Raw genomic sequence first — 15,009 nt, 5'->3', positions numbered from 1 at the left:
CAACCACAAACCTAACAGGAATATGCACAAGTGGTACTTCTTCTATGTATAACAGGAATTCTCATCACCTTAGGCTGTGATGTCAGCTCAAGACTTTAAAAAAAAAAGAAGGAAAAAAACTTGATACTACATGTACTGTATGGGTGTGGACTATGTTGATTTGCTGAAAGTGTTTGTGGCGACGGCGACACACTTGTATGACAGCCTGAGTCACGGTTTTGGAGGACCACACTTCCCAGAGTTAGGTCACAAAAATAGAATCATCAGGATTTTGTCACAGAAGATGTTAAAAATACTAAAACAAGTCAAATATTAATATTTAAAAACTTATTTTTTGTATGTTGGTCAGTAGCACAAATTTAAATGTTTTTATTAATGAGGTTAAACCCAACTGCCATTTCCTGTGTTGTTCCTCAGTTCAGGAATTGCCTTAATGTTCTGAAGTGATGGATCAGACACACTTTAACTCGTACATAAGATGTATGAAAAACAAAACGAGAGATCTTCCATGTTTTTATTTTAATCTAATAAATGCATATCTTTTTTCCACATTTCTTGGTAGTACCTGGATGTCTCAACGATTTATTTTTGCTATGATGGCGGCCTTAAACAGTGCCATTTTGTTTTAGTCAGTCAGAAACCTCTCCTGTGTGTAAATGGTGACTCAAAGGTCAGTCGTGTGTGCTGATCCCAAATCAGCCTGAAGACCACCTCAAAGCTGCATAAGTGTTTTATCTGTGATCACTAGAGGGCGGCAAACCTAAAGGAATCCACATGTGAGAATACCTTGTCAGCTCCACAAAAACTGCCTTATGAGCTGCGTTGTGCTGTGTTAATGTCCAGTTTTATATCCTTTTTACAACAATATAATTTGACTTAATTGGGGGATTTTAACGGCTTTTATTGAAATTCTCTCAGCTGAAGTTGGTTTTACAGGAAACTCACGTGGCAGATTTTTAAAAACCACCGAGTCTAATGTGAAGTAATTCAAACCTGTATCTAAACTGTTCTGCTGGGATGCATTTTTACTGCTTTTAGAGCAACAGACAGTTATGTTGAGTATTCAAGTGGCCACTAAAGCTGAAAGAAACCTGTTTTGAATGTATTTTGTGTGAACTAAACCTTTATCTGGATGGCAGGAGATCAGCCACCGGTCTGAATGTTTGTGAGTGTGGAACTTTGCAAAAACGCACCTAAAAAACTTAAAAACCTGCTTCTTGTGCTTTCAGCTAATCTGTGCTTTTATTAAAAATAAAACTCATGGTGAGTTCTCCCTGTACGTCTTGACCAGATTTGCTTTGAATGACTCAATAAATCACTGCATTACTCACACTGTACATGTGCTTTTGTCTGATTAAGTAAGGCACAACCAGAAAGTTTCACATTTTTTAATTTATTTACCACTATTACAACAAATGATGCCCCCTTCAGTGAAATGTAAGATGTAAACAGCAGTAACTATGTTAACAGCTGTACATATAGACCTTTATTGGCTTTAAAAAAATCCTACTTATGTACAAAAACCAGGTTACATTCAGAAGGAGTTGCTTGTAACTCCTGTTGGTGATGGCAGCCAAGTAATCGCAACAAAAGCACCACACAGTCCGACAACATGGCAAATCTGTTATTCAATATAAAAGAATCAAAAGTTTATTTCAAGACACTTGGAGAGGAAACTGAGGGTCAACCCTGCAGAGAAAACCCGTGGTGCGCTGACCCATCAGGTTCGTGTTAGTTTGTCCGGGGGCATAAATCCTGCATCGCCCATAGTCCTGAGGCCCACCCGGCCACTCGGGCGAATGGTGAGCCAGGTGATGCTGCCGTTGTGCAAACCCATCCGTAACCAACCCTCTGGGGGGAACTGGAGCGCCCTGAGTACAAAGAAAACAAGAAATAGTGCTGCAGATCTGCTTTATAAACCGATGTGTTCAATGCAGTGTTTTAAATTATTTAGAAGGCTCTAGATCCTGCTCACTACCTTTAGACTAGTGTGAAAACATTTGATTAAACTTTGACAAATGTTGAGTGATGATGGGGAATGTTGTGCATGACAATATATAATAAACACATTCTAACAGGAAGAGAGATTCGCAAAAGCAAAGAGCAACGAGGCTGAAGCTCGGACCTGAGCTGAGCCTCTGCCGGCACAAACCTGCAGACAAAATAACGGATGACATTGGCATGACACACGATGATCTCATAGCTGTCCTCCTTCTGCTTGGGGTCAGCCCGGTGGATGTAGCGGCGGAAGGCTGCCTCAATTCGAGCTCCATCTTCATGGTACTGCTGGAGGACGGCAGAGAGGTTGAAAGCTGTCTTTGTCACATGAAAAGGGTTCTGTTGGAGCCTCTCAGTCAGAACATGAAGGGAATGAATGAAGAGTTTCATTCCAACGTGAGGCCAGCTACACAGACAGTACCACTGAAACTTTCAGATGATCCCTTTTAAAGACCTAAATGATCTAGACCTTAGATAAGCTTTGCTCTGGTTTTTTTTTCCCTTTGGGCAGCCATGCTTGGTTTGCAAATGCCTAATCACTAAAACTAATTTTTAGCATAATTTAAATTAACACTTCAAATTCTCACAAAGTATGTAAAAAGATCCCACACTAAATGAATGAGCTTTACAGAGGGAAAGTCACTCATCCTGTGACTCACTCCTGTGCCAGCACATTGATTATTGGATGAAACCAGCTGAGTTTAGGAGCTGCACAAACTTGACATGCAAATACAAAAAAAATAAACAAAATCCAGCCAGCTGCTGTGTTTTGGGCCCAGCGTTGGTGTAGCTTCTCTCACCACAGCATCGGGCTTCCAGTGAGTGACTGCAGGAACTGGTTCGATTGGTGCACCCTCTCTAAGCAGGTCACAGCTCACCAGCTCCACTCCTGCAATCAAATAACATATAGGTTAAAGAAAACAAACAAACATATATATAGATTTGCATCTAATCTTGTTTACTATAATGACTTTCTTTACTACCTGGAAGGTGTTTGCTGATAATATGTGCAGTTTCAGTAGCTCTGGCCATGCTGGAGTGGATCAGTACGTCATACTTTAAACCCAATGCTGCTAACCTTTGACCTGTCAGATCAGCCTGCTCACGGCCTGGGAGAGAGGACACAGATCCCTCAGAAACTAAACATTCCAAAGAATACCGTCTGCCTGAAGTTAAGTACCCAAAGGTGTGAGGATCCTATCCTTGTCGCTGCTTCCGCTCAGGTTGTACTGAGAGTGTCTGATGAGGAAAATGTGGCGTGTGGCTTTTGGTTTGCTGTTGTCCTGCTCGGAGCTGGGGTCTTCAGTCACGCTCTCCTTCTTCCTCCCATTGGACAGCGTGGATGGCTCTCTCCTAAACAGGACAGGTTATTTTCAGATTAGAGGTGGTTTAATTTAAGGAACCAAAAGCTGGGTTAATCCAACAGTGACTTAAGACCATGAGCTGAGTCACTTTGAAGAAAATCTCCCAAATCTTTCTGACAAAACTGCATTTTACCCACTGATCATTTAAATCAGCTCCCGTCAGACAGTTGATAAGTATTTACCGGCTCTAGTTTTATTTCTGAGGATGTTTTATTATCTGGATTTTCCTCTGAAATCCTGATAACCACTGATTCTGCACATGCAATGATGTGTGTGTAATAAAAGCAACAACATAAACGACCGTGCTGACACAACAACATAACATACTTGTCCCAGTTGAAGTCCCAGGAATGTCCACTCGGAATCGGGGTGACAGTTGTCCAAGCCGCCGGCTGCGCTGCATGAAGGACGGTCAACCTCGACCACCGACTGGCCAGCCCCTCTCCGCGCCGCTCACCCAAATATCCGCGAGATTCGGCTGCATTAGCAGCGAACACCAAGACTGCCGAGCCGCCGGCGAAGCCACAAATAAGTTTAAATGTTTTCCTGAACGACATCTTGTTCGCAGCCGAGAAAGCGAAACTTATGCTAGCTAATTAGCAGAGCTTAACCCGTCTGCTGTAAATAAGACGCGTGAAGCTGTTCCCCCTAAAACAAGGCGCCTTTCTGTTGCTAAAGGGCGTCTGGTTGTTAATTCTAATTCTAACAGCGTAAACAAAACCACGTATCTGCAGCACAGTTAGCTAATGAACGCCGTTTAAAGATCTAAAATCAAAAACAGAAGCCAGTAAGGAAAGAGTAAGCTAATAAAGGCGAACGCCTACAAACACTACGGTGGCCAATTTGGGTCAAAACATCATTCATGTGCTTTTAGAATTTACTCTCCGCCGCACGAGGGTGCTAAAGCCACACATTGACCTACAATGGTTCTCTGGTGAGCCTCAGCGATTTCACATCATTATCCAGCAGCTTAAACATACGAGCTTCTGCTACTCCGATTTGTAATTGAAATTTTCTGTAGGAAGTGCTGAAACGTTTGTCTGGTTGTTACTTTTAGGAGCTTCATAGTTGTAAGGCAGACCGTTGTAGCATATATTGTCACCTCACTTCTAGCATTCTAAACGTCGCAAGACACAAGATCATAAAGCAGAAGTAAGTAAAAGTGCCATACCATCCAAGAAAGTAATCAGAAATTTCTCTGAGGGGAAAAAACGAAATTACAATCATTTTCTGTTGGTGTTTTTGTTCATAAATGTGTATGCATTAACATAGTTTTGCAGCATATTGAAATTTGTAATAAGATTTTAGTCTAGTGACAAGGGTGAGAGGGGCGGGGTCCAAAAGCAGAAGCTTCACATGAGTGAGGAAGGTGGAACCTTTGCGTTTAAGAGGCCGCATGACTATTATATGACACATTTGCTTGCCCGACTGTACTGCCTTATCTGCATTTGGACTGAGGATTGGGAAAAAACAACTATGCCGAATTGAAGAGATGAAATTCTCCTTTAACAAAACGTTTTTTAAATCTTTCTGTGAATACTTAGAGAGCAGCGAAGCACCATAAAACCTTCGTATTCCAGCTAATGTTTGGTGTCACTCATCATCAAATCAGAGCAGACCTCTCACATATTGATAGATGAGAACATTTAGAGGCATTCTGCTGTTAAAATGTTGTATTTTCTGGCTGCATCCAGCCTTCGAGGCTTGGCTCCACCTTTCGGGGCGGCTGGGTGACCTCAACAGTGGGCTGGTTCTGGTTCCGGAGAGAGGGAGGGATTTCGAGGCTTTCCAGTGAGTTCGTGCCTCCTCGCGTCTTGGACCTATGCGGCTCCAGAGATAGCAGAGGCGGACTGGCTGTGCCCGGTTCGTAGCCACACATAGACGTCCGTTTTCTTTTAATACATTTCTTTTTTTTTTTTACAGCACATTGATCGGACGTTTCTTTCCCTGCATGCGCCTGCAACCGGAATAATAAATAATTGAGGAATGTGGAGAATACAGAATGCCCAACAGCGCTGGAAAAAGATTTAAACCCACCAAATACATCCCGGTGTCCACTGCTGCCACACTCCTGGTGGGATCCACCACTTTATTCTTCGTTTTCACGTAAGTCCGCATAGCTTCTTCCTTAGCCTGTCAGGATTTTTCGTTAAAATAATAATAATAATAAACTATGGGCGCTCAATTAAAACAGGACAGGATTGTAGGTGGAAGTTTGCACGGTTGGATTGAGTCACTCAGATGGGATAAGTGGGTTTAAAGGGGAATATCTGTTCCAGCTGACAGCCTGCTATCAGAGATGGTGATGGGGCAGCATTCCCTTCTTATGCAGGCTCAGAACTTCTTAAGTTGAACGGATTGGTCTGTCAGCAGCTTTTAGGCCAAACCAGTTCAAATGGCCCATCAGACTTGGATAATTACACCATCCCAGTAGTAGACATTGCAATCAAAGTCAGGCCTATCAGGGGCTCCTACCAGCTGGGCTTCACCCTGCAACCTCCAGAGTGTTTCAGTGACCAGATATGGATTTGAGCCAACAGGTCTCTCCAAAGCAGATTCAGGAAATGTGCATTTCTTTGTTCTAAAACGCAGCGACGGCTGCAGACTGGGCATTACCATAAAGGCTCTCAAGATCCCACAGCTAGGAAAGCCTTCGGCCCCTTGGCTGTCCAGCTGATGAATGAGGAGGTCAGCTCTGTGAGTGACAGCTGATGCCTCAGGTCTGAATCATCCCTCCCACAGACATTCGCCTGTAGTAATAGCTGTCAATTTATCAGTGAAATCTACATCATCCCACATTTCATATCTGCAGCATTCCCTAAGGACAGGTTGGGAGGTGGTTTCACCAGCAACAGGCACTAATGTCAGAGTGTTAAAGAGTCAGGTGATGACATAAAACTGCATTTATAATTAAAAGAAAAGAAAATTAACAGCACCGAGGCCACAGGACACATGCTGTTGAAGATATGTGACTTTATTTTGCACACATTATGCATTGCATTTTGTTGCAAAATGTCCTCAGCTGAAAGTTTTGTGTCATTTACACAGAATAAACCCAGAAATGGTTTGAGCTTCACTCCATGCGGCCGAGACAAGCATATGGTGTTTTTTGGCTTCACCTTAAAATCCCTGCTCTGTCCTTAGCTTTGCATAAACAAATGACCTGATTTACAAGTCTCGATACAGAGTGAGTGTATTCAACGTACGATCTGCAGCTGAGTCACACTGTTTTTATTTGTTTCTCATCATTTTTTAGCATGTGACTTTAAAGTTCATCCCTAAGCAGATGGCTCAGAGGGAGGGATTAAGATGTTGCTTCTTCACAGTAAAAACTCAGGATTGAGTCTTTTGTGTGTGTGTGTGTGTGTGTGTGTGTGTGTGCGCGCGCGTGTGTGTAATGCAATGGAACCTTGCGGGACGCAGCACATATCCAAACAAGGCCGAGCCTCCTCATTTTCAGACACACTTAGGGTCATCTATGGTGAACCTCGTCTGGCCTTTTCTCTGGCTGCTGTTGGAAGTTGAATTACAGTGTAAGCCAGAAAACCACAGCACAAAAAGTGTTATCTGAAATCTCTAAGCCCAAAAATAACACAAGACCTCAGTGCAACAGTAGGAGCGTGGCATGTCACAAGGCTAATAGTGGTTGAAACTTTAGCACGTACACATTTGTGGACCGCGGAGACAAAAGTTAGTTAGGTATTTATCTGAGTGTTACCATTAGGACAATAGTGCCACTTCCACATCTGTCCCAGTCCGGTCCAGGTCCCACGCTGGTGGGTTTTGTTCACACACACTTCTCAGGAACTCAGTAATCTCCTAGCATGTGGGCAGGGCTAAATACACGCAGAGATGTCTGTGGTATCTTCCTTAAACTAAACAAATTTGGCTGTGAGCAGTGTTGCTTTTGGAGACTCTGATATTACATCCTGCTCTGCTGTGTCTGTCCTGGCGCAGCTCAAGCCTTGGCAGCACTGTGTGTGTGTGTGTGTGTGTGCTTCTTACAGCATGTCTCAGTGAGAGAGACAGAGACAACTTCAGTCATAGGAGATGTTTACTCCTCAGCATCCACAATGATAATGAATCGCGCATGCAGGAAGCCCCCGCTGGCTGATTCTATCTGCCAATCAGAGGCTCCCCCTAATGGTAGGTGTGAATTTGAGCCAGCCAATCATTCGGCAGTGGGGATAATGGACCAGTTCAGCCAGAAGCAGACTGTCATGGGAAGAGGTCTGAAAAAATAACTGGTTGAAAAAATCCTGGCTACCCAGATGTGAACACTTTATACCATACCTGGACAGGGTAGAGCCAGCCCTGATGTGATAGCGGCTTTGGTGCCAGAATGAGGGATGAGACTCAATATTGATAAGTTCATCTTTGAGTTCCACCATCATTGCATCTTCTGTGGCCATAAAAAGATCATATTTCATGCCTTCTGTGTCTAAATTTGCTCTAAAATTGTTATTGTTGACTTTTGTGACTCTTCAGAAAGGCTTAATCACTGCCTTTGACCATATGCCACATGGATAAATTACCCAGGAAACCGAGCTGCCTTGCTAACATCCACATTTTAAAGAGTGTAGGGAGATGTGCGGAAACAATCTCTGAATCATCTGGACAGGTCCGGTGTTCAGCGGTTTTAGCTGTGCAGAGGTGAGTTATGAGTGAGCTAGTCGAGGCTGGCAGCCGGAGCCTGCGTACCACCGGCCCCTGCAGCAGAGCGGTGCACCAGAACAGGCCTGACAGGAATCTAATCTTCAGCTTCCACAGCTGTTTCCTTCTTTTCACTGCCGAGCTCGTGAATCAGACCTCATTCAGATCCAGCTCAGTCCTTTTGTTTTGTTCTCCAGTGTGGCTGTTCCTGTAGGGATTTTGAAGTGCAGAGTTGTCAAGAAGTGGGGAAAGATGTCAAACTGCAGTCAGAACAGGTCTTTCATTAGATAAGCGCGTGTTGGAAGAGAAACCCGTGCCTTAACTGAATGGAAGAAGAAGAAGAAAAAAAGATCTTTTCTATGGCGCCTCTCACGATAAAAATCACGAGGCGCTTCACAAAAACAAAAAATGTAAAAATATTAATAAAAAGAATTTAGAATGGTGACTGAGTTTGCCTGTAGTTGAATGAATTGTTGTTTTAACGTGTGGTGCTGTGGCTCAGCATGAGAGCCAGACTGGTTTTAATATGACTCATAATAGGGCTGAACGATTTTGGAAAATAATCTAATTGCGATTTTTTTTCTTCAATATTGCAATTGCGATTTGATTCACAATTATTTTCTCAAGGGGCTTTTCTCATTTTTCAACTAACGGAAGCAAAAAAAAAAGATCTATGTAACTTGTACTGAATATAAACAAGTTTATGTATCTACATATATCAACACGTTTATTTGTTTACACATACATGAACACTCACAAGTAACGACAACATCTTGCATGTGAAGGTGCAATGCTTTGCAGCCAGGAGCACATCCTTGAAGGAGCATAGGTATTAGCATCAACTGTGAAAATTTATTTGCAGGAAAGAAGTGTGTCCCATTTATTGAAGTCTTTTGTGTTTAGAGTTTTTGACGTGTTGTCCATGCAGAGCTTCCGTAGTTCATTTACGTTCACAGCTGCTAGCCAAAACTCAGTGGAGATGAAGTACAGTTTTCTAGCTTTACTAAAATATCTGTCTGTACTTATTTGGTTAATGGCAGATTTAACTTTTTTTTAGACTCCAAATGTAATAATTTGGCACGTTCCTAATTCGTAATTTGTAAGAATCTATTCAGCGATATTAGCATTAGCATCCATATGGGTTTTTCATTTATATTAGCATTGTGCTAACCACTCGCTGCCAGTCAAATCGCAGCCTTTGCGGTTAGAAAATCTCCTTTTGCACATCGCAATTTAATTGTATATGCAATTAGTCGTTCAGCCCCAACTCATAACACAGCTTTGGGTTTACTTTGTTTATTTAAATGTCAAGGTTAGGATATCAAGGCTGGATGTCACCAGGGTAAAGAGTGTTTGATAAAGAGGAAATTAGCGGTTTGCCTAACAGCTCGTTTTATAATGTCTGCTCTAATGAACAAACATTTATGAAATCTAAAATCCACAAAGGCTCAGCTGTCCTCATGTAATGCTCACTAGGGATGTCCCGATACAACTTTTTTCAATTCCGATATGATACCGATATTGCAACCTTCAGTATTGACCGATACCGATATCCATCCGATACGATATCAGCACGAATCATACACACTTTTACCTGTAGTGTGGAATGTATAAAAGGCTTGATCAAGTGATATTACACAAACAGAAAACTAAAGCCAGCATCAGTAAGTTTAAAAAACTGACCAATTTTTTACTGATTAATTAATTAGTTTATTAGTGCAGCACTTGTGCGTGACAAGTGCTGCTGATGGATAGAATTGCTGGACTAAAATTTAAAGCAGCACGTGCTGCTAATATCGGAGATTTTTGATGCAGTCCGATTTAACCCGATACAGTGTTTTGGGGCCGATATCGGAACGGGACATCCCTAATGCTCACAACAAGAAACGATTCAGGGTAAATATGTAACTCTGTTCTTCTGTTCCCTACTGGAGGTGCACCCATATGAACATGACGTAAACTCAGTTTCACTCATCAGATCTATACCGATATGTTAAAAAAGGGCTGATACCAGTGTTGATGCCTATACTGTATCATGCATCCTAGTAAATCCAGGAGGGAAAACCAGAGATCCTTCTCTCTAGTGACATCTCTAGCTCCCCATGGGAGAGCCAAAGGCATCCTCAAGCCAGAGAGGATATAAAACACCTCCCCTGGTTCCAGTGCAACATGCTTGCAAGTCATCCAGAAAGAGTCGACCAGGATGCATGAACCTCAGCGGACTCCCTTTGAGGAAGACGAGCAGTGGCTCTTTTCTGAGCACTTAGAAGACAGAGCTCCCGTAGGTCCATCTCGCCTCCACCCTCCTACCATCACCTGTGAACAAAACTCCTCCAATTGAGGCAAAGTGTCGTTCCCGACCTGTAGGGACCATTTTGACTGAAAAGTTATCAGGAGAACAACGTGAGAGAAGCAGACTGAGTGGCAGATCAGTATTCATGTTCAGTTTGTTCCACCCTGCATGTTTTTTCCTTACCTGGTGTCACAGCTTTAGGCTGAAGAAGGTAATTATTGATCCTGCCTTCTTGTCACACCTCAGATAAACAAATCAAGGCCAAAAGTAGCCAATGGGAATCCATGCTGACGAGGGGAAATTCATTCATTTTCATTTATAATATCCATGCAGCGCTGCCTCCTGATTTACAGAGATAGCTGCTTTATTTTATTAGTGGGGTGTAAGAGCAGTAGCAGGTTGCTGCAGAGCTTTGTCAGATTAGATAAGGATGTAATATCCTCTGCAGGTTGTTCATCAGCACCATGAAGTGAGGCTGACGGCAGCAGCACGAGGCTGTGTCACGTCTCCGTTCAGCGGTGTGTTGAAGTGACATGCAGAGAAAAATGGAGAGGACTCCTCATTTCACAAACCGGGAGAATAGAACCATAATTAAGGGCTCTTTGGTTTAATGGCACATCTTCAGCCCGTGTGATGGTTTATGGTTCATTTTCATTCTAATTGTGGTTTATGCCTCACCACAAAGATCTTCTCCAACGTATAATTTTAGTTGGGATTGACCAATCCCCTTGCTTCTGCAGCTCCACTTCAGTCAGTGCAGCATTTAGTGCTGCTGTTGAAAAAAGAAAGTTTCCTTTTATGGAATTATGATGTCTGTACTTATTATGAAAGATTTATGCTCATGTTTCATCCTCCTTTTTGATGCTAACCTCCTTATTCGTCGTGGCGATAAGTCAAAACTCCTCTGAACAGCTGCTGTTCCTGTCTTTCATTGTCCTTCTCATCAGACTAAATGACAGAAGCTTAGAGGCATTCAGACACAGGTCTTCAAACTGGATATTACTGATTTATCATCATTAATATAATCTGGATAGACAAGAATTAAATGAGAGGAAATGAAACAAATGTTTTATGAAACCATCTGTTGAAAATTACTTGATTATTTACATTATTTTATTATGCTTTCTAGAACAGTATTGTACATTTTGTCATCAAAAAAGTTTAAAAAGTTATAAAATTTATGAAAACCAAAACTATTATGATTTTCTGGGGTTTTTTTTTTTGGTCAGATTAGGAGTTTTGTGGCATTCTGGGTTTTAATGGTCATCAATGAGCATAATTAACTCTTACATTTCACGCTTAAAACCTCTTAATAACCACCATCTTACCTGTTTTAGATGGCTTCCTGAACAGCCTCTGTTTGAAGAAATAAGAGTTTCAGTCCACATGATTGATAAGCTAACAGCTAGAATGCAGCTCTGAATGCAACACTGTGTTGCTGCCATTTTAACTTGGCTCCAGTCACCATTTCACAGGGGTTCAGTCATTATTTCCTGAAAAACAGTTGTCAGTTTTGAATTATTGTTGTTTATAATGTTAAAATGACAAATTTCACCATTGGGGCAGACAAAATCTATATTATTTAGCCTGGGAATGCTCTGTTGACAGCTCTTGGTCGTACGGTGGATTCTACCGTTGTCTTTCAAACGATCACAATGTCACAATGAGCAATGTGACACATGTTGGTAAATGAGGCAGTCTGCTGTTGAAGAAGGCGAAAATGCATCCTTTTTTAAAATAAATGACTTAAATATATCTGCTCCTGATTCTAATAAAGCCCAAGTCCAAATGGTCCAAAAATGGCTGTAAAAGCAGTTTAAAACAAGCTGTTGCCATCTTGTTTCACTCCTTCGCATCACCTCGCCCACCAAACCAATAGAGCACCGTAATTGGCCCATAAAGCCAATAGAGCACTGTGATTGGCCCACCATTGTGGACCAATCACAGTGCTCTATCAATTTGAAATCCCGATAGAGAGCTGTGATTGGCCCATCAGAAAGCTGCTAGAGGCTGCAGAGGTTCCAATGGAGCATTCCTAGACCAAACTCTTGTTCAGTAGGCTAGCAAAATGTAGCACTTCCTGTGCATCCAGGGTTCAAAGTCCTTCCAAGAATTTTTGAAAAATTCCTGCCAAAATAACTATCAGATACAGAATCAATGGTTTTATTTGTATGGCACATTATCAGTGACAAGGCAATTCAACTTTATGCTTTACATGATTAAAAGGAAAATAAAACAACAAACAAGGAAACCAGGGATGAGTGAAAAAACAGGCTACAGTGTATGAGTTGTTTACAGTTGTTAATCAAAAGCAGCTCTAAACAAATGAGACCTTGAGTTAAAAGAACCGGTGGTGTTAATTTTTCTCATGAATGCTTTGATCTTTTGGAGACTGAAACAACAATAATATATTTTAGTCTTGGCTCAGCCTAGCTGTTAGCACATCAGTCCTGCAGGACATCAACGTTGTGTCTGAAACTCAGGAAGCGATCTACAATAAGTAAGGAGTTATTTATAACTGTTGCACAGAAAAAGATATCAGAATGGACACCGTTGCAAAGAAGCAAGCACGTTTTAAAAAATGTGCACAGGCCAGTCCTGATCTGCATGTGTTATTAGAGCTGGGTCCTCTGGGTCAACGTATGTCCACCTGTTGTGTCTCATCTCCTCAATGTCGGCACGAAAATGCCTGATTTCAGAAAGCGATGAAAGCAATCTGCAGCCGGCCCTAGCTGATGTAGATATTTATGTTCTAGCCCGTGTTAGCTGCTCAGTATGCTGTTGAATGAACCAAACAGAATAAAAGAATCGCTCTCTGCGTGTCCTTATTTGTGAGACGAAGCAGCAGGCCACTAACATTTATGCAGCCAAAGCTGTGTGCTGATCAGTATTAATGAGACCCAGACAATAAAAGCTCATTCAGGCTCATTCCGTCTTCTCGTCATTGCTCGAGATCTAGGTTAAAACGCTGCTGACTGATGCTCAGAGCGCGCTGCAGAGTATCCTGGATCAGTGCCAGTCACACGTTACATAAATCCACCCAGTTATATGTAAATACGCTGGTTTATGAGTCTGATTTGTAATAACGATGCTCATATTTCACCAAACTGTGTTCAGCAACTGTGTCCTCCACAGGCTTAATGGGAATTCTAATGTGCAAACAGGGTGAGCCTGTTGTTTTCAGATGATCGTGATTCATCAAGAATAAATTAAATCACGAACAAACTAATCTTAAGCAGCAGATGATCCAATTTGTCATTAATGGTCTGAACTCATGTTTTAATAGAATTCAGTGCTTTCTAAAATTAGTTTGTCCTCATTATTCCAAGCTGGGTAACTGCCTGCCTTTTAAAAAACCCAAATTAGACAGACCATGAAATCCAAACGTGTTGTTTCTGCTGACCAGTAGGGCTGAGGGAATGTTTAGGGTCATTTTGTTCGCCCCTGCAGCTTGTGGCTGTGTGCTTTTCTCTTCAAAGTTTATTTAAAGTTCTTTTTGTTGTTGCAAAGAAGTGAATTTCTGGAGTTCTGGTGCTTGCCAGTTAGGCGAACTGCGCCTCGTGATGCCGGAGTTGAGCTAAATGGATCCATGTGGGTTCATTGCACAGCAGTGTGTGGGCGAAAAGTGCGGGAAAGTGCAGCAGAGTGCCCTCGGAGTTCACAGAGCTCCAACTCCCTTCCACCGGCGGAGCGGGCCCGGCCCGTCGCTGAAGTCTCCTCTTGGGGAACATGTGGGATTAATTTAGAGCTCCAGCCTCTCCCTCCTTGGGTGTCTCCACCCTGTTTCTAGTTTTGTTTTGCCAGAAGGGAGACCGTAGCTGCTTCTAAGCAGAAACAGAGCTGCGTCAGTCGGAGTGGCTTTCTGAGAGATCAAGTCCTCGTTTATTAGAGTTTAGCTCTGCCATCATTGGGAGACAGAGGAAGTCAGGAATATAATTCCTGGATTATTGAGGAGAACTTCCTTATTTCTGCACCTTTGTGAGTCCAGCCTGTAGAGACTAGTCTGCCTCTCATCAGTCTAGAACAGAGCGCAAACATTAGCGGTTCTTAGTTAAAGATGTTATTAGAATAATTATGAGATCGTATTTAATATTGTGTTGATGGCGTAGGATTAGATACATGCAATCATATTTAAAGTCTTATACCTTTTAAAATTGAGCATCATTTCAAATAAACTGATGATTTCACTAATTTACATGGTCCTACAGATAATTAGTAGCAGACTTCTTTTCAGCTCACTGTTTTGGTTTTCAGCTCTACAAATCTATTTTTTGCTCAGTCTCGCTGGCCCCACCCCCCACACCACACACAGCAGGCAGCTGTTTAGTTACTAAATCTCTTCCGCCTATTTTACGTTACCAAATACTAACATTTGCCCGGTGAGCAAGAAAATGACTAAATGGACCTCTGGGTGAGCGTGGACCACGTTGTCAGGAACAAATGCCTTACTGAAGCTGCAGTTTCTCCCATATGTACTTTTCCCTAATTACTTTGTGCAAGTTTATGATGCATTATGTGCAATGCATAAAGCCCCTTTGATATATACATTTAATGGATATTATGTGACCTTTAAATGAACCGTTTGACTCTTGTCTTTGAAGCCAAAGATCCAAGGGAGCTTCAGTCATCTGTAGCTGTAGTCTCTCTCCTTTGAAAAGGTGACATCCTGCAGACACACGATATGCAGTCTGATTGCGGATC

General features: G+C 42.1%; 2 protein-coding genes across 3 annotated transcripts in view; one reads left to right on the top strand and one right to left on the bottom strand.

The window, feature by feature from the left end:
• Positions 1 to 1,473: 1,473 nt before the first annotated feature.
• Positions 1,474 to 4,143, bottom strand: pgam5 (PGAM family member 5, serine/threonine protein phosphatase, mitochondrial). Of its 2 annotated transcripts, none has more exons than XM_015971992.3 (6): positions 3,690 to 4,143; positions 3,179 to 3,351; positions 2,982 to 3,107; positions 2,799 to 2,887; positions 2,153 to 2,286; positions 1,474 to 1,871 (listed from the first exon to the last, which is right to left on the bottom strand). In XM_015971992.3, exons 1-6 carry the CDS (start codon positions 3,917 to 3,919, stop codon positions 1,721 to 1,723), a joined length of 903 nt encoding a protein of 300 aa, XP_015827478.1. In that variant the 5' UTR covers positions 3,920 to 4,143; the 3' UTR covers positions 1,474 to 1,720. The 2 variants fall into 2 exon arrangements, with proteins under 2 accessions (XP_015827478.1, XP_015827479.1); XM_015971993.3 differs by having other exon boundaries at positions 2,153 to 2,283.
• Positions 4,144 to 5,140: 997 nt separating this feature from the next.
• Positions 5,141 to 15,009, top strand: part of zdhhc8b (zinc finger DHHC-type palmitoyltransferase 8b) — a 76,879-nt gene continuing 67,010 nt past the window's right edge. Inside the window, exon 1 of the mRNA XM_015971991.3 lies at positions 5,141 to 5,468. Coding sequence (XP_015827477.1) covers positions 5,365 to 5,468 — 104 coding nt within the window. The 5' untranslated portion in view covers positions 5,141 to 5,364. The remainder of the gene's footprint in view (positions 5,469 to 15,009) is intronic.

Source organism: Nothobranchius furzeri, chromosome 17, assembly GCF_043380555.1.
Source record: "Nothobranchius furzeri strain GRZ-AD chromosome 17, NfurGRZ-RIMD1, whole genome shotgun sequence".
NCBI classification, from domain to species: domain Eukaryota; kingdom Metazoa; phylum Chordata; class Actinopteri; order Cyprinodontiformes; family Nothobranchiidae; genus Nothobranchius; species Nothobranchius furzeri.
The sequence above is the reverse complement of the archived record's forward strand: the minus strand, read 5'-3'. Positions and strand labels throughout refer to the sequence as shown.

Coding starts and splice junctions, on each gene's coding strand:
- pgam5 (XM_015971992.3), bottom strand. CDS start 3,919: ATGTCGTTCAGGAAAACATTTAAACTTATTTGTGGCTTCGCCGGCGGC. Junction 2,888..2,981: donor TATCAGCAAACACCTTCCAG/GTAGTAAAGAAA, acceptor ATTTGATTGCAG/GAGTGGAGCTGGTGAGCTGT. Junction 1,872..2,152: donor ATCCGTTATTTTGTCTGCAG/GTTTGTGCCGGC, acceptor CTTTGTACTCAG/GGCGCTCCAGTTCCCCCCAG.